A 23,958-nucleotide genomic window follows, 5' to 3' on the forward strand; every position below is an offset into this window, starting at 1 on the left:
ATCTCGCCTAACCTCGAAGAAGTAATGACGAGGGGTCGACTCGGACACTTACTATGGACTATAATTAATATACCAATGATATGATGAATTATGGATTTTATGAGGCAACAGTAAACACAATAACATGATGCATGTAAATAATTCGTTTGTTAATAGGGGATTTTCAAATTTATTTTCATCTTTTAACAATTTATATCTCCGGCCAATGAGGTCATATCAATTATCAATAATTCCAAAACAATCAATTAAGTCATGCGCAAATCATGCCGATGTCGTACGGCCCGATCCAACAAATATTTAAAATGTGCACTGCCAGAGGGTCGAATGGCGCGAACCATAGATGCATCTATTTACCACCGAGGCGCTCGGCCCGATCCACAAATAACAATTATTTTCAAGAAAACACAAGTTTCTCATTTACAGTCAAGTATCTCATACAAACCTTCAAGTAAGTGAATTTAACTTTATACAATTCTTTTATCAATTTTTACCATGACTAAGTGATTATATTAGCAAGTAATGGCACAAACATTCCAAGTATAGCATGATACGGGTCCTAAACTACCCGGACAATAGCATAATAGTAGCTACGTACGGACTCTCATCACCTCGTACGTACGTAGCCCCCACAATTAGGTACAAACATTTATTTAATTCACCTATGGGGTTAATTCCCTCTTACAAGGTTAGAAAGGAGACTTATCTCGCTCCGAAGTTCCATAACCGGCTCCCAAGCCATTCAATCAACTCAAATCGATGCCCAACGCTCCATAACTAGTCAATAAATGAGCAAATCCATAAATATATACTCTAATACTCCTTGTAATCCAATTTATAACAATTTCTAACTCTGCTCGAAAAATCGATAAAGCAACCCTCGGGCCCACGTGCCCGGATTCCGAAAATTTTTGTAGATAACCATTACACATATCCTCACGAACTCAAGTATATAATTTATTCCCAATTCCTTTCCCAAATTCGTGGTCAAAATCCAAAAATATAAATTTCTAGGTTTTCCTTCAAAATCCCAAATTTCAACAAATTTTCGTGTATAAATTCATATACAACCCATGTATTTAACTTGCAATAAGTGGGAATCACTTACCTTGACATAGATGATGAAGATGGAGCTCCAAAATCGCTCCTAGGTCGGCTCCCATTGAGGAAAATGAAATGAAAAGGGTCAAACTCCCGTTTAAAACAATCTGCCCAGATGCTGCCCTTCTTCTTCGCGAACGCAGAACTTTTCTCGTGCTCACGAACCACACGAGTCACTACCCCAGTATTTCTCTTACGCGAACATAAGGTTCCTCACGCGAACGCGAAGCACACCGGGCCAGACCTTCGCGAACACGATCCTTTTTGCGCGAACGCGAAGCACAACCTCCCATGCCTCATAGTAACCATTCGCGAACGCGATTCCTTCTTCGCGAACGCGAAGGGTAAATCCCAGCATCCCTCAAATTCCTCTACGCGAACGCGGGAATTCCTTCGCGAACGCGTAGAAGGAAACCAAACACCAGCAAATCTGATTCTTCAGCCATTGCCCAAGTCCAAATTCCAATCCGTTAACTATTTGAAATCCACCCGAGGCCCCCGGGACCTCAACCAATTATACCGACATGACCCAAAACACATCACGAACTTAGTCGAGCCTTCAAATCACATCAAAGAACGCTAAAACCATGAATCGCACTCCAATTCAAGCTTAAAGAACTTTTGAACTTCAAACTTTCACATTCGATGCCGAAACCTATCAAATCACGTCCAATTGACCTCAAATTTTGCACACAAGTCATCTTCGACATTTCGGACCTATTCCAACTTCCGGAATCGGAATCTGACCCCGATATCAAAAAGTCCATTCCCGGTCAAACTCTCCAAAAAAACCTTCAAATTTGTAAGTTTCACCAAATGACCCCGAAATGACCTACGGACCTCCAAATCCACTTCCGAACGCGCTCCCAATACCTGAATCACAATACGGAGCTATTTCCAGACTCGAAATCCCAAACGGACATTGATAACATTAAAATACACTTTAACTCAAATTAATGAAATTCTTCCAAAATGCTAACTTCCACAATATGTGCCGAAATGCTCCCGGGTCATCCAAAACTCAATCCGGACATACGCCTAAGTCCAAAATCATCATACGAACCTGTTGGAACCTTCAAATCCCAATTCCAAGGTCGATTACTCAAAATCAACCCTTAGTCAGATTCTTATAACTTAAAGCCTCCGAAATGAGAATTCTCTTTCCAAATCAACTCCGAACTCTCCGAATTTCATTTTTGACCACGCGTACAACTCATAATACCTGAAGTTAAGCTACTCATGGCCTCAAACTACTGAACGACGTGCTAGGGCTCAAAACGACCGGTCGGGTCGTTACAACGTCCACCCGGGAGAATAGAAGCAGCAACACCTGAAGTAGTTGTTGCCAAAGCTATATATCACATAGATCGTACAGTTGCCAGTAAAGCACGGTATAAAAATATTTTTCCAGTTCATCCTGGACCATCGACAAAGAAAGCACCTGCTTTGTTCGAAAATATTCTATCAGTAATCACATTATATGCTGTCAGTTGTTTCTTGTTTAATCTCGTATGTAATAACACGTCTTCTTCACTTACAGTAATAGATTTTTCAAAATGAATTTCTTTTGCTTCTTTTGCTGCTGTTGAAGGCCGGATAGTTTCTGGGATGAGTTCATACTCATTCACATCGTGGCCCATAGAATGTAAAATGTCGTTGATATGATTCAAAGCTTGGTATCGTATTTCTTTTCTTTCATTAGTTTGCAGTACTTTATAGTCTTTGGTCATCGACTGTTCAAATTGCTCCCATAATTGTCTTGGATTGGTAGAATTACAATAGACCAATAATGTAGCAAATAAACGCCTTAGGATGTATGACATCTGATAACTTGCTGCTTCAGACATGCATTCTACCAAACTATTATCACAATGTAACAATCATCTTTTCTCCACGGACTCTCTAAAAGTACTACAAGGTTCTCTGTTTACTGTCAAAAGATCGTTATATGATTTAGGTCCACGCACATGTATTAGTTGTAATCTGAGATAATACCGTTCACCTTCTGTTGGATGACACATTACGATTCGACCACTAGTAGAGCGTTGTTTTCGAAGTGCCCAGAATTTGTCACTGGAGGACCATACAAAGTATTCAGGGAATTCCTTGTACAGTAAATTCAGCTCTATAGCATCTTCATCAGTTTGGTTCATATAGAAGAATTCTGTTAACATCGTTTTTTTGATCATCGGATTGTTCACGATCGTATTTATATCAACATTGCTCTTAAAGAAAACAAATTGTTGGCCTTCAAGATGTAGTTGAAGACGATAAATGTTTGGAGACATTTCACTAATAGAAAAACCAAAGAAACGCCATAAGGCTTCCGGAGGTGATACCCATCTAGCAGTCCGGTATTCTTTTATTTCATCTATCTCTATGTTTGCACTATTATTTTGTACACTGAATGCAATTTTGTCATGTCCTTTACAAATATACTTATAAAGATATTTCATGACTTTGATGTCAGAGCAAACTTCAACATTTATGTGACAATTGTATTTGCCAAGTAAATATGGATTGTATGGAACAACCTAAGAGTTACCTAAATCTTTCCCTCTCACATTCACAACTTCCCCTGTATTTCGTCTTCTGTATATAGGATCATTTCCTTTTGATGTTTGATCGGCAAACTTTTGTGGGTATTTGAATTTGCAACAACCTTTTTTCATACATCAATCTGTCGGGTTTAAACTACCATAAGGGTCGTGCATCATATGCTTAAGAATAAATTTGCGCAAATTTGGTTCTCTATTACTATCTTGTAGTTCTGCTTTAATTATATCATCATATGCCTCAGTTGTCAACAATTTGTGCTCATTACTTAATATAATAAGAAAATGAGCATGGGGTAAGCCTCGTTTCTGAAATTCCACAGTATACATAAAAGCAGCAACTTTTCCAAAAATATTTCGTTTTAATATATTTGTCTTCAGCTCTTCTATTTTGGCCCGAAACACTCGACTAATCAAATCAGGTCTATTTTGTGCCTCATCACTTGGTGATAAATGTTCTTCTATTTCCATCCAAGATGGGTTACATGTCATAGTTATAAACAGATCAGGTTTCCCAAAATGTTGTACTAACGCAATAGCATCCATGTAACGCTGACGCATATCTCTAGGGCCACCTATAAAGGAATTTGGTAGAAATGTTTGTTTTCCAACGTTGGAAGCATCCCGTTCACCAAGTTGTAATACATTAAGAAGTCCTTGCAGTACACTCATTCTAAACAAATCTTGATTGAACGAAACAAAATCCAATCTTGGTGTCTCCAATTTTATATACTCATCAACTGAATATTGCTGAAATAATCTACATGTATGTAGAATTTCATCGTCATCATCATTTCTCATTTGGAGCTTATAACAATAGTATTCACAAACTGAAACAACATCTCTTTTGCATTTTCCTTGTTCAAGATTTTGAGCTTCCATATCAAGATATCCATCAACAGAGCTAAAATATTTTATATTTGGCAATTGTTCAGATTCAAATAAGGTGCGATTTCTAGGAATATTTTCTGGGTCGCGAAACTTTTTAATACCACAATGTCATTCGCCTTGGCCAAATAGAAATAACAACGGGTACCGTAAAGAATCATAACATCCGAAATAATAGTTTACTTTATGTGTGATGTCGCTATGGGTATAAATCTGAACATGTGGTGCATGAGTAGCAGCACTATCATTTTCATCAACCCATATTGCTGCAATCTCAGTTGTAGTAGGCAGATTATATACTCGTTGATCCAATCCAGCATCACAATTCGATGCAATATGAAAGTTTTGCAAGTTTGGAATGGCTGTTAAAGATCGCAGAAAAATTGAGTATGGATTATCTTTTAGATGTTCATCAGTTCTTTCACTATTAATTCATTTATTTTGTCAGAACAAGCCATTCTATTTCCAATCTCGTTGTCATTATCGTAAAAGTACAGTTGTAAGTTTCTCGGCCTTCTCTCTCTAGGATATAAATCATCTATAAAGTGATACATTTGTCCCTGAACTCTGAATGTATATATACCACGATTTCTCTTGGCTAAATCTTTGTCATAAGTAGCACCAAGTGAGGTAAAAGCGAACAGATTGCTATATGTTCTAATGTATGTCTGAAAGTACTTGGATATTGCACAAGTTCCTGTATATAAATTTCTCAGTCTAGGTGGCATTCTCTCAGAAGTTAACCTAACTGAACCGCGGCCACAGCAAAATCCAGGTGATTCGTATTGAAATGTTTTTGCGAAGCAGAATTTACAGTTTGGAACTTTTTTTTAAAACACATAATCATGGCATAATCGGATAATATTAGTCATATTTCTCTTATTCTTTACGTGACCTGCATATATCAAACAACCTTAAGGAATAGAAAAGAAGAAAATAAGGAACAACAGAGTTAAAGTGTTTTGTTGATACTAACCATCGACCAGAATTGTTTCAGTAGTTGGAGCACTTGATTTACCTGAAGTACTTGACGTCGAACCTGGTTCAAGATAGTTGCCGATTAAATGTTTGTGTATAGTAACCGAAGAAAAATAAATGGTCAATACAGATTTACAGGCTTACCCTTTTCAAAAATAGAAATAGGATGAATCACATTTTTCCCTTTGTCAAGCACATTTGGTGGCGTACAAACCTCACGATCAGTTGCAGCTGTAGTAAAATATAATTTGTAAACATAGAGATTGCAGGAGCGTAACCACTGTGCATACACACTCATACAGAAGACGCATATGTGAGTAAATAAGGAATAATGAATTTGATATTCTAATATATTTTTGAAATAGAACAAGAGCCTCCAACAATAACATTACCCTGAATTGCAGACATTGATTCAGCAAGATTCATAGATTTTCTACTTCCAACAAGATGATTAGTTGTTGCCTCTCTCTCTTTTTGAGGCGGCGTTGCAGCAGAAGTGCGTTCTTTTTCGCCGTGGCCATGTCATGATACAGTTCACGCCGCTTGGCATTCTTATCATGAGTTTTTATTGTTATGCAAGGTTATTTTCTTTTTTGTTGACGATCCATTCACGAAAAAATTTAAGTTTTATAAGTGTCAGCCAATCACTTTTGCAACCTACAATACAATGAATTTTTTTATTAGTTTGAAACAGAGACAAAAGACCATACATGAACATTGGTATATATTATTTGCTACAAATATTTAAAAGGGAACAAAACATAACACTTAGTATACTATAAATACATGACAGCAAAACATAAAGAGCAAAGGCATGTAATTTCAAGGCTGCACCTCTTTTCAATAAGAAGTTTACCAAATATTATACCAAGGACAATGGAGAGGAATAAAGCATCCACAGATTTTTCAGAAAGGTAAAAAAAAAGTCTACATTAGAGCCCAAATAAGGCAAAACCGTAAGAGTCAGCCAATCTATTGGCACAACATAAGCCAAAGATTGTTGGCCAAAAAAACTTAACTCATCTTGTCATCAATTGATCATCTGCTATTTAGATATACTTACGAACAATAAGCTTCATACATATTGTACTCTACATAATTCCCAAAAATATGAAGAGAAATGTAAATTAGAGTCAAATAAGGCAAAAGCATAACAACCAGCTTTGCCATTGGTGCAACAAAGCAGTAATAGAGTTTTGCTAGTGCTGAGATCTATTGATCAGTGACAACAGAATTTTATATATTTCCACAAAATCACATCAGACCTGGGACATATTCATTTTCCACAAACCCAATAATACTTCCAGAGACAACTATAAGAACTATGCATACAACAATTCAAGACATGACACATCCTTTAGAAAGATATATAACACATAAAATATATTATCAGCTGTTAAGTATATTGTCAAGCGCTTTAGCTACATCAAAGTTTTCCTTTGTTTAAACAAAATATCATTAGGTACTCTATTCTTTATAGCTACCAAAATAAGAATGCATCAGAGAGCCCATACAATGACAACAAATACACAGATTGTAGGATAAAATGTAAGTAAAGAGCAACTATTACATTAGTTTTGACGGTCACCTAATATTTAAAACTTAAGATTGCCAATCAACTATGAGACAATGACATTATTTTATAAAATTTATACACCAAATACAGATCTGTGCTTATTCCTTAGCCAAATCTATTGAAAGGATTAAATTATTTCCATTAATAAGTTACAGTAAGAGTAATAAAACTTAAGTGATTCTTATCGCGTCTAATATGTGTACACCGAAGTAAATCACTTTGTAAAGTTGACAATCGACTGAACTTATTTATAGCTTAAAGATCATCAAATTGTAAGACAATAACATTACTTTGTGAAATTTATATGCTAAATACATATCTGTGCTCTTTCATTGCAACCAGAAGCAGAAAAAGAAAAACTTTTCAGGAACAGGAATGGGAAATAGTATCGATTAATCAGTTTTATGACACTAACTATGAATCTACAGTTATCGCTTCATATTACAATTTGTTTTGCTAATATGAACTATTTCTATAAAGAACCTTATAAATATCATTAGATACTTTATTCATACAATCACATCAAACACAGAAACATAATATGCAAGATCGATTAGTGGTTAATAGTTCTTTTTTACTATAAAAATGCAAATAAAGAACAAGGAATGCATTAATAGTGACAATCAGCTAAACTTATTTATAGCTTAAAGATCATGAGGCAAAAAATTTTGGAATTTTGGCAGATATAATCCTAGTGAGGCAAAGCAGCTTCAGTTGACAATTTAATGCAACTACATTCATAACTCTCGTAATTGCCTTTGATCTAGCCAGCCCTCACCCACTCGCCTTATCAGTCCCTAATTGAAACATGGAAAACCTAAGCTAATTGGTTCCCTTGAGGAACATACTGTACTTTCGTAATTTTGGACTATTTGCTAGAAAAAAATAAGTTTAATCAAACTTATCCATGTAGTAACTCATTATGAACTCCAACTAACCAAACTCTATCTGCCTTCACGATATCTCCTTTCCATAGCTTCATAAACAGGATTCATTATAAGTGGGAAAGTAAATAAAAGGTATATGCAAAATCCAATCCGCACTAAGGTACTAACCAATCCTCTCCCAAGATTAGTAGTGATCTTAGCTTTCGTCTCTTTTCCAAAAGCAAAGTATCCCAATACCTGTAACGACCCGACCAGTCATTTTGAGCATTTGCACTTCGCTCGGTAGTTTACGGAGCTACTCACGCCCGTAAACTACCGAGCGAGATGTAACGACCCGAACGGTCATTTTGAGCATTTGTACTTCGCTCGGTAATTTACGGGCGTGAGTAGCTCCGTACGATGTAATGTGACTTATGTGAGTCATCGGTTTTGGTTTTCAGGTTATTCGGAATTGATTTGTACTACCAGTTCTTGGGGAATGTATCAGATTCAGATTCAGATAATTTCTTTACTTAATTGCTTTATTAATTGTTATTGGAATTGGTTAGTGGTTAACTGGCTTACCTAGCGGGTTGGGTTAGGTGCCATCACAACTAGTTGGATTTTGGGTCGTGACAGTTGTCGTGATGGAACCTAACCCAACCCGCTAGGTAAGCCAGTTAATCACTAACCAATTCCAATAACAATTAATAAAGCAATTAAGAAAAGAAATTATCTGAATCTGAATCTGATACATTCCCCAAGAACTGATAGTACAAATCAATTCTGAATAACCTGAAAACCAAAACCGATGACTCACATAAGTCACATTACATCGTACGGAGCTACTCACGCCCGTAAATTACCGAGCGAAGTACAAATGCTCAAAATGACCGTTCGGGTCGTTACATCTATCCAGAAATTCCTTTACCCGAGTCATCCTCGATCTCGACCTCTGCAAGTTATAACCGATTCACCAGTATACCCCGAACCGAAACCAATATGACACATAACAGTGCAAACAACTCGTCGATAGTAGACTCCTCCACTTGGCTCAAAGCCATAGAACAAAATAGTCGATAACATCACGATACCCATACTCTATTACTGTCAGAATCCCGCACTGAAATTCAACTAAATCCTTCGCAAGCCTATGTAAAACAAACCATATAATACCTCAAATCGTCTGCAAATCTCGCATTCACCCTTGTAATAGTCAAGCCAACTTCCACAAGCGATCCAAACTCAAATTGCAACATATATCATTCACTGGTAAAAGAGAACTCTCTACAAAATATCATAAGGACCACACAACCTCAGGACACCTCGCATGAGATAACCCGCCTACTCTGCCTCAAACCGACATCTCTCTATCTCAACCCAGCCACGCAGGTTGCCAAAACCCATGAGCATTGCCACAAAACACTTGTAGAGTCTAGCCACGTCATAAGTACCCAAAGAACTGATTATATCCATTACTGTGCTAACCCAACCTACTACCAAGCTTTTCTATTTCTCCAAGTCCCTTCAAAATTGCCTTCAAGTTGATACTTCTCCTTGCTGGAGCACCACGATCCTTAACCAAAATTCACCACACAAGAGGTCCTAGTATAAACCACCACGCCCTAAGGGCCCATAAGTCGCTGACTTCCCTCGTAAGCACCCCAAAGCACCACAACCGATATACCCACTCTAAAGAGACCTTATGTGAATCTAAAACTGTTTCCTTCACCTTCTTGATACTGAAATGCATAATCCACCGTGATATAAAAATGTCACAAGTCTCGATACCATCCCATGCAAATATCAGATCCTAGCCATATACCAATCCGAAATTCTCAATTTCTACATATAATTTTTGAATCCATTAGAATCATTCTCGAGAGTCATCCACTCTACTCAAATCTCAATTGAACCGACCAAACGGACCGAACGACCTGTGCCCCATTAGTAGACCAACACCAAGGGAGCAGTTCATACTCCTAAGCAATCGAGCAAATTCCTACTCCATGTACCCTACATCCTTCGCGAATAACCACTCAATTGTTTTATAATTTTACATGTATCTTGACATATAGGCATAGAGAAATACTTTCCTCATGCTACCTGAAAATGAAACATCTTACTATTTGTTGAAAGGAGTTTTGGGAAAAATCACAGTTTTCAAACTTACTCGTATTTTGGCTTTTCGGTTCAGATAGCTTGGTTGTGTGCAAATGGGTTTCGAAGAGTTCTCAATGGCTTTTACCATGGTTCGAGGGGTATATTTCCTACCGCCTCGAGGAATATGTTGCGTATTAAAATTTTCTCCGGGATGAGATCAAATGGAAGGTTTTTGACTGATCGGGTATGTATTCTGCTTGTGACTCAGGTTTGATTATGAGATTCTTGTACTCTTCGCAGGATGGCATGGTAGACGCGGTGTATTGCGTGGAATTGAGATTTTCTTGTGCAAGGTCACAGTTCAGTTTTGAAGGGAAGGACATAAATTCGTAGGCAGCATGGATGGATTCAGATGACTAGGCAAATGATATTACTAATCGGTATGGCCTGATGAGAGTATACATTTCAGAAGGGGCAAGGTGTTTTGATTTATGGGCACTTCATTGGTATAACGGCACTCTCCTGGTTGATCGACTGTTGATATTCAAATTTTGCCAAGTGGCACGGAAGAATTTTAGAACTATTCCTCGTGTGATGATCGTGTATGAGAGATGTGTTAGACATTCGGGCGGTGGAGATGGAATCAGAAATGGTGTTTCGTGTGTTCTATGGATTTGGAGACTGGGAGTTCTCAGGAGCAGGCTGTTTCATGGTGGTGGACTATGAAGTCATGGCCGAAGCTAGCCAGATGATAGTATGTGTTATGATTCAGTCATTGTGGGCTTTTGGAGGGTTATTTATCTATTTGTGGGTGGCCAGAGTTGATTTGGGGGTCCATTGGTAGGCCCAATTAGGATGTGTATTCTACACCGAGCCGGATTGGTTAGCTTCATACTGCTATTGTTGAGGGATGTTCCATTCGGTTGTTGTTGAGCTTATTCGTATTCTGGAATTTTCTGTGAGTTACTCTTCTATGCTACAAGGAGTTGTGATTCGTTGGTTTTAGGTACACATGGTGCGGTTCTGTTGTGGTCTTATAGCGGAATTTGAGCGAGATGAGTAGTTGGGTATTGCATGATTGATTGCGTATTGGTTATGTCCTTTCGAGTTTTTGGTGGCATTGTATCATTGGCTTCTCCGTGGTTATGGTAATGCACTTTGAGTACCTGATGTCGTATTACGCGTGGTTATTGATTTTGAGCATGGTGGCTAAGGTATTTCATATGGACCAGTATTTGGATAAAGTCGCTCATTGCAGCAGAGTTATGTGGAAATATGATCCTTTGTATTAGAGTTGTGTGTTATGGTTCTATGGTGTGTGATGGGTGTAAGCATTTCGTTGTGGTGGTACTTGTTGAGCTTGCGGGACGGTTCTCTCGTTTGAGTCATTTTTCCATGATTGAGTACATTTGGAATGTTGCTATTTGGTGCACGGATTGCACGGGTTGTGGCTGTAGATTGTATTGATGTGTCATGTCACTAGAGTGGTCGTGTTGGATGAGATGAGGTCATTGGACCTAGGATGGATACTATCGGATTTGATTACAGCATGTTTGGAAGGATAATATCAAAAGTCGGCTTAGAATTGGCTATAGTTCTTGTCGAATGAGAGAGAGTTCCATGACTGGTTGATCTGATGAATGGTTATGAGTTTTGCATGTTTCTTTCATCATCGGCAGTGTACGAAGGTTTTAGAGCGAGGCTTTGTTTGATATGAGGTCTATTACCCGTATTGGGTTGTTTTGAGCAGCTACTGTGATTTGAAATTTTTGCTATGAGTATTTGAGTTATGTGGTACATCATGTGATTACATCTTGGGTTATAGATATGGCTTGATACAGCTTGTTCAGACTTATACAGTGTGTAGATGCGAGATTCTGATCTTATAAAAACTGTAGATGTTGGAAATTGGATTCTAAGATTTATGGGCTAGGTTGAATTAAGAACTACAATTATGTTGTGTTGTCGGGCCTATATGGGATAGAGTGACGTGATATCACCCCCGGGTATGTGCATGGTAAGGTTATACGGCGGTTTGATGGCTTTGAGAACAATTCTAGACACGTTCGAGGACGAACGTATGTTTAAGTGGGGGAGGATGTAACGACCCGACCGGTCGTTTTAAGAATTTGCACTTCGCTCGGTAATTTATGGGCGTGAGTAGCTCCGTACGATGTAATGTGACTTATGTGAATCGTCGGTTTTGATTTTCAGGTTATTCAGAATTGATTTGTACTACCAGTTCTTGGGGAATGTATCAGATTCAGATAATTTCTTTACTTAGTTGCTTTATTAATTGTCATTGGAATTGGTTAGTGGTTAACTAGCTTATCTAGCGGGTTGGGTTATGTGCCATCACGACTATTTGGATTTTGGATCGTGACAATACCCCAAAAGAACCATACATCAAAGAAATGAAAGCCATCGACAAACCCAAAATTTTCTCAAATTTGTCCTTGTCTTTCATCTCTGCTTCCAAAAGGTAAAATTATTCCAACACCTTTAAAAGCATAAACAGATACATCAAGATCACTGAACCCACCAAATACTTGAAGAACAACATCAACAAATATACTCAAGGGGTTAAGTGAGTAATTGTGGGAATTGAATTCGACCCCAACTGAAATGGGAAACAACTCCAAATATCCCAATTTTTTCTGGATGAATGACAAAGAATGATGAACGTATAATTTAATCAGCTTAAACAATTTATATGCAGCAGCTATTCCGAAAATCAAGAAAACAAGAAACTAAAACTCACCTTATAACTGTACAATCAAGGCGAATAAACTGTCCAGGAAGAGAGAAGACTAAAAGAAACAAGTGAAATTGGAAGAGGAGGTGAGTAGCGCTGGAAATTTTAGTGTAGAGACTGTGCAAATCGGGTGGAAACAGAAGCAACGTGTCAAAGCTAAAGTAGGATTAACACGTGACTTATGTCAAAATATTTGTAGTTTTCCCAAAATACCGCGGACGACCCCAAGCTCCTCAAACTGTCGCTTATTAATAAGAGGAAAATATAATCCAAATATCAACTCCCCTTTGTACGTCATTGCCATGGTTGTACTCTTAATAAACACCTCCAACTGGAAATATGATTCGAACATCCAGCTAATCAAATGTTGTGGATAAACTATTAAGTACAAATTTTACGGGGCGCCCTATTTGTTCGTCCTTATTTAATCTGTAATCACTTTTTAAATTTTTTTTAATTAGTATCCAAAGTATAGACAACTTCAGGCCTACTCCAAGGTGACGGTAAACTTATATGGTGTTTGTGTGATGACCCAAAATGTCATCTTTAAATTTAATAATTAATTCTGTATTCTAAGACCTCGAAAAGCACTATTTATCACTCCTCAACTTGCGTGCGCATTCCGTACAATTTTCAGGAAAGTTTTTATGTGAAAAATAGATTAAAATGTGAAATAAAGATTTAAAACTCAACTTAGTTAACTTTGGTCAACATTTTGAGCAAACGGACCCGCATCAGTATTTTGACAAATCCAGTAGGTACGTATCGTCATTTGGGACTTGGGCGTATGCCCGGAATCGAATTCCGAGGTCCCTAGCCCGAGATATGGAATATTGATAAAAAAAAATTAAAAGTTTAAAAGCTTAATAATTTTTAAGAATTTACTGATGTTGGATTTATTGACACAGGGTCTGTATTTTGATTTCGGAGCCCGGTATAGGTCCACTATAATATTTATGACTTGTCTGCCGAATTTGGTGAGAATCGGAGTTGATTTGACGTGATTCGGACGTCCGGTTGTAAAAATATAAGTTTTAAAGTTTTTTTTGAAAACTTCCTTTGAGTTGGTGTCCGATTCGTAGTTCTAGGTGTTATTTTGGCGATTTGATCACTTGAGCAAGTTCGTGTGATATTTTAGGACTTGTGTGCATGTTAGCTTCGGAGCCCCGAGGGCTCGGGTGAGTTTCGGATAGGCTACGGGTTGAATTTTGGACTTGGAACTCTGCTGGAAAATTTTCTGATGCACTGTCTGGTATCCTTCTTCGCGTTCGCGATAGAGGAATTGCGTTCGCGAAGAGGAACTTGAGGCAAGTGAAAATTGCTCTTCGCGTTCGCGAAGATAGGGCCGCGTTCGTGAAGGGAAGAGAGCAGTGTTCATCGCGAACGCGTGGAAGCGTTCGCGTTCGCCTAGAAGGCGAGGCCTGGACGGGCACCAAGAGGTAAAGCTTCGCATTTGCGTAGGGTGTATCGCGTTCGCGAAGGCCAATTTTGACAAAGCTTCGCGTTCGCAAGATTGCCTTCGCATTCGCGAGATTGCCTTCGCGTTCGCGAAGAGCAAAGTTTTGGCAGCACAAAAATGTGCTTCGCGAACGCGAGGCACTGACCGCGTTCGTGAAGGGTAAAAATCCGAGAAACAGAACGTAAGTTCTGGAAAATGGGATTCGTCCCATTCTCAACCCCTTTCCATTTTTGAGCTCGGGTAAGGCAATATTTGGGTGATTTTCACGAAAAATTATTGGGGTAAGTGTTCCTTATCCTATATTGATTATATTTCATGATTCCATACTCATTTACATCATGAATCTGTGAATTTAGGGAAGAAAAATCAGATTTTTATAAAATCTTCCAAAAACGAAAATTTAAGATTTGAATGTCCATTTGATATCGGAATTGGATAATTTTTGTATGGTTGAACTTGTAGCGGAACGGGTGTTCGGATTTCGTGATTTTTTTCGGGATTTGAGACATGGGTCCCATTGTCGAATATTTAAATAAATTTTGAATTTTATCCGGAAAATATAGAATTAATTCCTATGATTCGTATTGAGTATATCGAATTGTTTGTGAATAGATTTGAAGCTTTTGGAGACAAACTTAAAAGGAAAAGCTTTGGTCGAGTAAATGATTGGAATTTGCAAAGCGAGGTAAGTGTCGTGGGTAACCTTGACTTGAGGGAATAGAACCCTTAAACTATTTGTTATGTGAAATGCATGTGAACGACGTATAGGCGAGGTGACGAGTGTCTATACGTCGTCAAATTAATTGTTTGCATATTTACTTGAAAAATCATAAATTGTTTTAAATCATGAATTAATTGTTATAATAATTGTTGCTCTCATATTCTTTGTCAAATATTAATTCTTGAATTCCTGCATTAATTGTTACATACTATTTGATTTATGTGTCTTAATTGTTATTTGACATTTAGCATATTAAATATTAAACTGCCTATTTTCTCCCTGATTTCCATAATAAATTGCTATTTGTCATTGTTTGTTTCATAATTAAATCATAATTCTTGTATGCGTGTTGTCTTAAAAATTTTGTATTAATTGTTGCATTTATTGGGGCTATTTCTTCTATAAGAATTGGTAAATGGATATATTGGAGGATCGGATTGCACGCCGCAACAGACTTATTTAAAAGTCTATATATACTTGATTAAAATAAATATATGAGAGTATTGAAAATGAATATATTGTGGGAGCGGTTTGCACGCTGCAACGAAAATTGGTTGAAATAATAATGGATTATGACTGCTGAGTTGGCTTCAATTATTATAAATGAGTTATCTGATTATTTCTATTATTTGTTGTTGTTATTAATATTGCGTACAGGTTAATGTAAGTGAACCGCCTTAGCTTCTTCACTACTTCGTCAAGGTTAGGCTCAGCACTTACTAGTACATGGGGTCGATTGTACTGATACTATACTCTGCACTTCTTGTGCAGATTTCGGAGTTGGTCCTAGCGGCGTACCATAGATTTGCTCAGATTTCAGCTACTCAAAGGAGACTTGAGGTATAACTGCACGGCGTCCACAGTTCTGAAGTCCCTGTCTACTTTACTTTAGCTGTGTGTTTGTTTTCAGACAACTTTATTTTATTCAGACCTTTATTTGTATTATTCTAGAAACTCGTGCACTTGTGACATCAATTTCGGGATGGTATTTAGACACCGTTGTTTTTATGGATTATTCACTGCATTTCAGACTTTACTTCCGCGTTTGTTCTTTGTTATTAATAAATTTAAAAATGGTTTTAAAAATAGATAATATTATTCTAACGTTGGCTTGCCTAGCAAGTGAAATGTTAGGCGCCATCACGGTCCGAATGTGGGAATTTTGGGTCGTGACAGTTTGTGAGCATGTTTTAAGGTAATTTATGATGTTTTACAGTGTTGAGCTGCTGTGGCGCTTTATATTTTTACTACTGCTTAAGAGTTTTTTCTTCTTCTTCTTAATTGTAAAATGAGTTTGGTAGATTTATTGTTGTTTTGACAAATTGATTATTAGGGTTTATTCTTAATGATATTTGGAGATTATGTTTTAAATTTTATTTGAGCTCATTTGGAGTAGATTAAAGTGTTAACATGTATTGGATTGTTGAAATTCGAAAAACAAGTTTCTGTTTCTAGCCAATTTGCATTTCAAATCTATTTGGCATTAAATGCATGAAAACATTGGTCGCACTTCGGACCTATTTAGTTTTAAATACATCTGAAATACAATTTTTTCACTTCAGGCCTATTTGACCTTAAGTGCATGAATACATTAGTTGCACTTCAGGCTTATTTGGCCTTAAGTGCATCTAAAGTGCAATTTTTTCACTTCAAACCTATTTAGTCTTATGTGCATGAAAACATTTGTTGCATTTCAAATCTATTTGGCCTTAAGTGCATCTTAAAAGCAATTTTTGCACTTTAGACTTAATTGGCCTTAAGTGCATTGCAACTTCAGACTATAATTTTTCAACTTCAGACCCGATAAGCCTGAAGTTGATTCTAAAATGGATAGGCTTGCAAAATTTTGTGCAAAGTAGGTATAACTTCAATGTACCCCAAACTGGGTATAGATGCAAATGCCCCAACAATAAATTATCATTCAGGGGGAAAAAGAAGCGCACCCAGTATATTTCTCGAAATGCTAGAGACACTCGTTAGTTCAACGAAGACAAGAAAGCAACCAGGGTTTTTCCCCACACAAGATAGACCTACGTGGGGTAAAAATAAGGTTCGAGACACATTATATTGGTCCAACATATATTCACGACCATGATCGATCTTTTAGGCACCTCCTCAGGACTTGTTCTAATTTCACCTAAGCATGACATAGCTTTTACAGACTTCCTGTACTAGAGGTGAAAACAATTACTACATAGAAACAGAGCATTATGAATCACTGGGAGGCGTAGTATCTGCTTCAGATGATCGAACTATTGCTTCAATTGTATCCATGTCAATCGTCATAACATCCTCAACTTCAGCCTCTTCTACCTCAGCCATTACTTCATCTGAATCACCTGCACTGGCTATAGGTTCTGCCCCATTAGACACTGAATTAGATAGAATTGGGGAACCCTTGGTTTCTCTATCTGGTGCTGTTGCATTTTGCATGTTAGAAGATGCATATGGGTCACTGGAGATCGTCAATGTTGATGTAACTAGCAAATTCTGCAGATAGGTAAAGCACTCATTATGCTCCAGAACTGTCATAACAGAGTTACATTACAGGGGGAAAAAGAAGCCTATTCAGCCTCTGGCACTTCTTCAGACACTAAACTTGAGATATTTTAGCCTTTTTTCTTTTCGTACAAGTTCTCGAAAGAAAAGAAGAAAAATTGGCATAAGAGCCTGCTAAAACTCCTTAAATGAAGGACCTCCGATCCAACAGAGATAGAAGTGACGACTAAGCTCAATAAAGCATCTTACACTACTTAGTACTAAGAAGTTTTCTCTAGAAAGTTGCCACTCAAGATTTGGAGGTTAAAAGATGTTGAGATGCCACATCAATGAGATTTAAGATGTAAAACTTTAAAAGCACTATAAGGGCAGAATTCACATCAAAGTCCAACCTTTTCTAGAGCCAACGCAAGCTTTGACAGCCTGGAATAAATGTTCCGTGCATCCAACAAAATCTGCTCAATATTACTCAAAAGATAAGTAACATTGAAAAACCAATATATCAATTGTTTAATTGACAGCAATAGCAGCGACAACATAATACAAAATACAACAACAACAACATACCCAGTATTATCCCACACCGTGGGGTCTAGGGAGGGTAGTGTATACGCAAACCTTACCCCTACCTTGTGAGGATAGAGAGGCATAATACAAAATACACTCAAAAAAAATATGAAGATTGAGCTTGTTCCCACTAAGCTGCTTAAGACGACTCCCATACTGGAAAAAACACATTTTTTTCATGAAATAGAGAACAAAGCTTTAAAATTTAAAAAAGGAAAATCAGATGGAGTGAACTACTAACATATAAAACAATCTGAAATTCATATTTAAAAAGAATAATGTCACACCTCACATAGTCTTTGCAACGTAAATGGAGGGCCTTCAGCAAAGCTGTTGAGAGCTGCAAAATCAAGGTAACAAGGTGATGTCGGAAAGATCAAAATCAGAGTAATGAACCACGAAAACAAGAGCTTATCTCAACTGCAACAGCCGAGCATCAAAGAAGTCAAAACTAAAAGTCAAATGTGAACATGGTATTATGTTGAAAGCTTGGTTACAAAGCCAGCCTGGAGAAAACACCATTGAAGCACCACACTTGTGGGTCTTTAACTTCCGACTAATAACATTTTTTTGACAGGTAAATTTAGTAATATATGAAGAATTACTTTTCACGCGATTGAGGCATCACATTTTTTAAGTTAATAATAATTTCAGGTGAGTGGTTTCTAGTCCAATGGGTTGCACCAGACGACCTTAATAACCATAATCGAGAGATAAGTAGACGAGTGAAAACTCTTGAACTTATGAAATTGAAGCAGATGCATGAGAGTTGCTAGCAGAGAAGAGAGTAACAACACGAATATGAAAACTGTTCTTTGTTTATGTTCTTCACGTGACAAACCATAACCCGCTCCTGGAATGCAGAAAAGGGGGGGCAAAGATACTTCTAACAGTAAGATCACCATTAAGAAAATATGGAAAATATTCTTTTAGATGTAACTATATCATCATAATACATGGTGGTTCATGAAGCAGGCACACAATCCAAAATATAGTTTACGAGGTAAGCTTTTCTCAGGAACTTTTTAAGTAAAGCGGTAAGCTTTTAGCCTTTCTCAAGAATTTCAGATGCTACATGCTAAGAGATTAAAAAAATATTTGACCATCACTACACATGAAGTACCAATATGCAAATAGACTTGTTTGACCATTTCACATCAACCTACCCAGAAGAGGATTATTTTGCCCCTCTTACTCAACTTCTACCTTTTTTTCTCAATTCAGCCTATCTTTTTGACGAGCCGAGGGTCTATCAGAAACACCTCTCTACCCCCACAAGGTAGGGGTAAGGTCTGCGTATACACTACCCTCCCCTGACCCCACATGTGGGATTACACCGGGTATGTTGTTGTTGTAACCTATCTTTTTGACATCACATTCCCTCCCTATTGCCAAAGAGCACATCTTAAAGCATCTATACCCAACATGCTATCAAGAAGCGAGTCCCAAGCTAAACACTTAATACAATCAAATATGCAAACACAGGTTATACAGCTGCCCAACACAAACAGAACAATCAAGTTCTTTTGAGAACAGAACAATCAATTTTAGAAGAGCCTTACACTTCTACGGCATGTGAATTTTCTTTTTGCTTCAAGTAATGACACAAAAAAGGACAATATAGGAATGCATTGTAGGATATCATCATGAAATATTATGAGTCATCTTATAGAATTGTTACAATCAAACCATGCTAACTGCCCCTTATGTCAAAGGAGAACAACAGAGATAGGCAAGGCAAATGACAGCGGAAATACCATCATCCAACCTTTTCACCAACTCCGGAAAGCTCTCTCCTAAACAAGATTGTTGCTGTTCGGTAGTCATTTTTGCCTCTGGATAGTCTGACAGGACCTTCAATAAAGAATTCAAGTGTGTTCGAAAGTTAATACACGTTAACAGAAATATCAACCAGCATAAACAGGAAACATCACTTTTAAGAAGCTGCCATATGCTGACAACTTGGCATACCTCCCCATACCTGCTTAAGATGGAATGACAGCATGCCCTTGAGTTTGTCCCAGTCATGCCTGAGCCAAAACACAAACAAGATAAATTAGATATGGAACTTCCCAAACTATAATGTAATAGACAAGAATACAACAAAGACAACTCTTTTTCTTATACTTTATCTCCTTTGGATCAGAAGACAACTCTTTCTTCTTTCTTCAATGTGATGATTGGGTATGACTTGGGTTAGATTACTATATCTACTTCACTAGCTAAAAGAAGAAAAGACAGTTTCACATGGAATAGCTCTTCGCAAATGCTTCAATAAGTTTTAAATTTATAGATAATGAAATAAAACCCTAAATTGGATCTATATCTTAAGCTTTTCCTCTGATCTATGGTAGTTGATTGTAAGCTAGGTTGAGAAAAGAAACCCATAAGATGCTCCTTGCAAAGGAGAGATGGGAAGAACAAAAAAAATCTTTAATAAGCTAGACGAAGATTGTCATTAAGTGGGGCAAAATAAGTTGATCGAAGTGACGAATGAACAGAAAAATTAATAACACTACTTGGATGGTGAACTGCACATGATACATGGGGTGGTCAAGGGAACTCGTCATGCCCATGGCCGCTTCCTGACAACATGTTCCATTTGGTTACAATTTGAGCTTAAAGAAATTATTATTTGGACTCCACCAGTACATCAAATAGAATATACTACTAAACAAAGGTTGCAATCCAAGATATACATAATATTAGTGCACAGAGGCGGACCCAGGATTTGAAGATGATGGCTGCACCACTATCTTCAATATAGACGGAGGCGAGGACTTCATCGGTAGTTGTTGGGTCTCGCCGGATGCCGGCGAACTTCCGGTGATGACTTACACACCAATTGAATATATACAAAAAAAATTCCGAGGTTTATTGGGTCCGGTGACCCCCTACCATACACGTAGGTCCACCTCTGTTGGGGCAGAAACAAGATAAAAGAGAACAAAAAGAGACATGGTATCTTGTTTACTATTAACTGAGGGCTTACGCTAATAATGTTATTAAGGCTGCTAATTGAGCTCTATGATGGAGCATACAATAGCTTATAAATATGAGAACATTACCATGCCAAGCTGTACTAGGGCCAATTTTCGGATGTTATGATATACTTTGAAGGTTCTGCACCTCTCAAGCACAAAGAAAAAAGAAAAATAAAAGCACCCCGCTAAAGTTTTTCACAAAACTAGCGAAAGCGTTCTTCAAACTCACGTGAGAAGAATGTAAGATGAAAAAAACCTTACCCACTCGTTCCTCAATCCCGCAAGATTGCAAGAAGCGTTGAATAAAGGAAGAAGAATGAACTAAAAGATAAATCACACGTTTTTGAAGCAAGAGCTTAGAAAAACTAATCACTAATGTTTATTTTCAGCATAGAAAGCCCTTTAAATAGGCCTTACAATGAGCAAAATTGATGAGGCTAAGGAAAACTAATCCTAATTAAACTAGAAGAAGAATAAGGTCAAGAAAAACCTATTCCAATTAAAATAAAATAAAAAAATTCTGGTAGGAACGGAATACCAACTAACAATCCTATTTGACTAGAACTACAAATATAATCCTACTAAAACAAGAATTAAAAAATCCTAATCTTTAAGGAAAAGAAATCCTAATCTTAATTGAATTCTTGGACTTCTTCAATTTCTTTAGATTCTTGGGCCTCAATTGGACTAAGGCTAATTAGTGTAAGCATTTTAAATTCGTGGCCCAATTCTCCAAATCCATTGGCACCTTCGTGAGCCCAATAAACCTCCATTGCTGTAGAAAACATGGTCTCCACCTGTGCTTCTCCAGCATCATGATTTGAGCTTGTATGTTCATCATGTTTGCTAGCCTAATTGACTTGTTATGTTAGTACCTAATGTTTGAAGCAGATAGCCTGCTCATACAGTCATACTTACAGCTTAGATTAAGCTCAAGCACATCCAAGTTATAACACTAGTTTGGTTTAGACCAAACTCAAGAATTTAACTAGTCTTTGAAGTTCAACACTCAGCTTAATAGCTTTCAACCAACTTGGACAACGTATAATAACTTCATATAACTAGCCAAAAATAATCTAAATAACCAGGTATATATTGCAGTATAGTTTTTTAGCCCCGGGTAAAAGAATTTTGAGTTCCTAAGTAAGTTTATGTTCCAACTTTATTGAGTTCCTAAACAAGAAAAGGCAAAGTTACAAGAGTACAAGATAATGTCAAGGCATGAAAAACTTGAATGAAAAAGTAAAGGAATATCAAAACTCATATATGAAATGCAAATATCAATATGGTAGCAGTTATATTAATATATTCTTTCATCAGATTCATCTCTAAGAAATTCTAGCTAAAAATGCACTGAGCTTGCTTGGGCTCACAGATTCATATAAAACCAAGCATATGGAGCTTGGCTTAGCTCAAACTAATTAGAAGTAGCCATAATTTTAGCAGGGCAATGAAAACAATGTTTTGGCTGCAGCTCAACTGACTGTATTTTGCCTTTAGCCCATTAAACACCCATTTAGGATGCAACTCACTGACAGTCCTAAATCCTAATCGTCTTCTTCCATTAAGAGTTACCATAAGCAAAGTGATAGATGACTATCTCAGATTGCAAATTAGAACTAGCCGACTACGACGAAAAAACATTCTACAGCAGAATAAATAGCATACCAATACTTCCCATTAGCTGCCATTACTTCAATTACACTCTTAACTTCATCATCATTAATCTCCTTCACAGATTCCATTCCTGTAAACTCAATAAGACCCATATTCAGTAGAAAAAGCAAGAACCCAGAACCCATTTCGTCTAGCACAAAAATCACAGGACAAATTGATGGAACTAACCAAGAGACGGGATGACAATATGGACAGTTTAAAGATGATAAATAAAGCAGCACTCCTAGAATACTTATACCCATCAGGGGCGGATCTAGAGTTCGACATACAGGTTCCCGGAACTCAGTAACTTTTGCTCAGATTCTGTTTAAATACTATGAAGTTCACTAAATATCAATAAATATTTGATCGTGAATCCAATTATTATTATAAATTTATTTAGATTCAACGCAAGAACCCATAAGCTTCAAATCTTTTATTTGCCTCTATACCCATCATTACTTCTTAAACAGAAAATACAGAAAATATACAAATAGAGAGAAAAATGACTACCTGGTTGAGGAGAACCCATATGCTAAATGAAACGGGAGGTTAGGAACAAAAATTAAACCCTAATTCCTCTTACCCTTCTCGTTTTTTGGGGAGAGAAATTGCAGAATAATTTTTTTCGTAAAAAAAGGAAAAAATTAAGGAGCGCTGTCGGTTACAGGTTAAAGCAATTCCTGGGTTGGTCTTTTAGACCCAATGGGGGAAGTGCACAAATAACCGTTTTAAGGACCCCCATTTGATAAATAATTGTAACTTATAAAGTTCTTACAGTTTAGCTGCCTTATAACCAACTTCGCCCATATCTGAAGTTGACATGGCAGTTTTTTTTTTTTTAAAGCGGTTTGAAATTCGTAAAAACTGGCTAAACTTTAAGTAGTTTTTTAAAAATTAGATACTTTTTAGATAGGGTGCTCCAACCTGCTACCTAGCGTCATTTCTATTGACCCAATTTGTTGGATTTATATTGTGCCATGTATTTAAATTATTTGTAGTGTTATGACGTATGCTTAGTTTCAGTTTAGTATTTTATATTTGGGTTGACCCGGTTGTACATGGATTGTATATAAATGATATTATTTACCCTTAAAATTGGATAACAATTGAACTTATAATGTGATTTTAAGGACACGTGATTTCACCTAATACCAATTGATAAATATGAAGATTAATAACAGAAATGAACTATAAAGTAAAGCGAACCAGTGTTGAAACGGAATTCAACCCTCGAGCTAGGGTACCCTCGA

General features: G+C 37.1%; 1 protein-coding gene across 3 annotated transcripts; it reads right to left on the bottom strand.

Moving 5' to 3' along the window:
* Positions 1-16,919: 16,919 nt before the first annotated feature.
* LOC104102062 (uncharacterized) lies at positions 16,920-23,429 on the bottom strand. Of its 3 annotated transcripts, none has more exons than XM_009609663.4 (7): positions 23,219-23,426; positions 22,718-22,796; positions 20,037-20,095; positions 19,823-19,919; positions 18,353-18,405; positions 17,891-17,953; positions 16,920-17,489 (listed from the first exon to the last, which is right to left on the bottom strand). In XM_009609663.4, the coding sequence occupies exons 2-7, from the start codon at positions 22,728-22,730 to the stop codon at positions 17,208-17,210; spliced, it is 567 nt and encodes a 188-aa protein (XP_009607958.1). In that variant the 5' UTR covers positions 22,731-22,796; positions 23,219-23,426; the 3' UTR covers positions 16,920-17,207. The 3 variants fall into 3 exon arrangements, with proteins under 3 accessions (XP_009607958.1, XP_009607957.1, XP_070053010.1); XM_009609662.3 differs by having other exon boundaries at positions 20,047-20,095; positions 23,219-23,421; XM_070196909.1 differs by lacking the exon at positions 19,823-19,919 and having other exon boundaries at positions 23,219-23,429.
* Between the last annotated feature and the right edge of the window lie 529 nt (positions 23,430-23,958).

Source organism: Nicotiana tomentosiformis, chromosome 3 (assembly GCF_000390325.3).
Source record: "Nicotiana tomentosiformis chromosome 3, ASM39032v3, whole genome shotgun sequence".
NCBI classification, from domain to species: domain Eukaryota; kingdom Viridiplantae; phylum Streptophyta; class Magnoliopsida; order Solanales; family Solanaceae; genus Nicotiana; species Nicotiana tomentosiformis.

What these genes read in the sequence shown, in the direction of transcription:
- LOC104102062 (XM_009609662.3), bottom strand. An exon ending in GCAGCTAATGGGAAGTATTG is followed by an intron (nt 20,096 to 22,717) that starts GTATGCTATTTA and finishes GTTTTGGCTCAG; the next exon opens with GCATGACTGGGACAAACTCA. An exon ending in TGTCATTCCATCTTAAGCAG is followed by an intron (nt 19,920 to 20,046) that starts GTATGGGGAGGT and finishes TCTTTATTGAAG; the next exon opens with GTCCTGTCAGACTATCCAGA.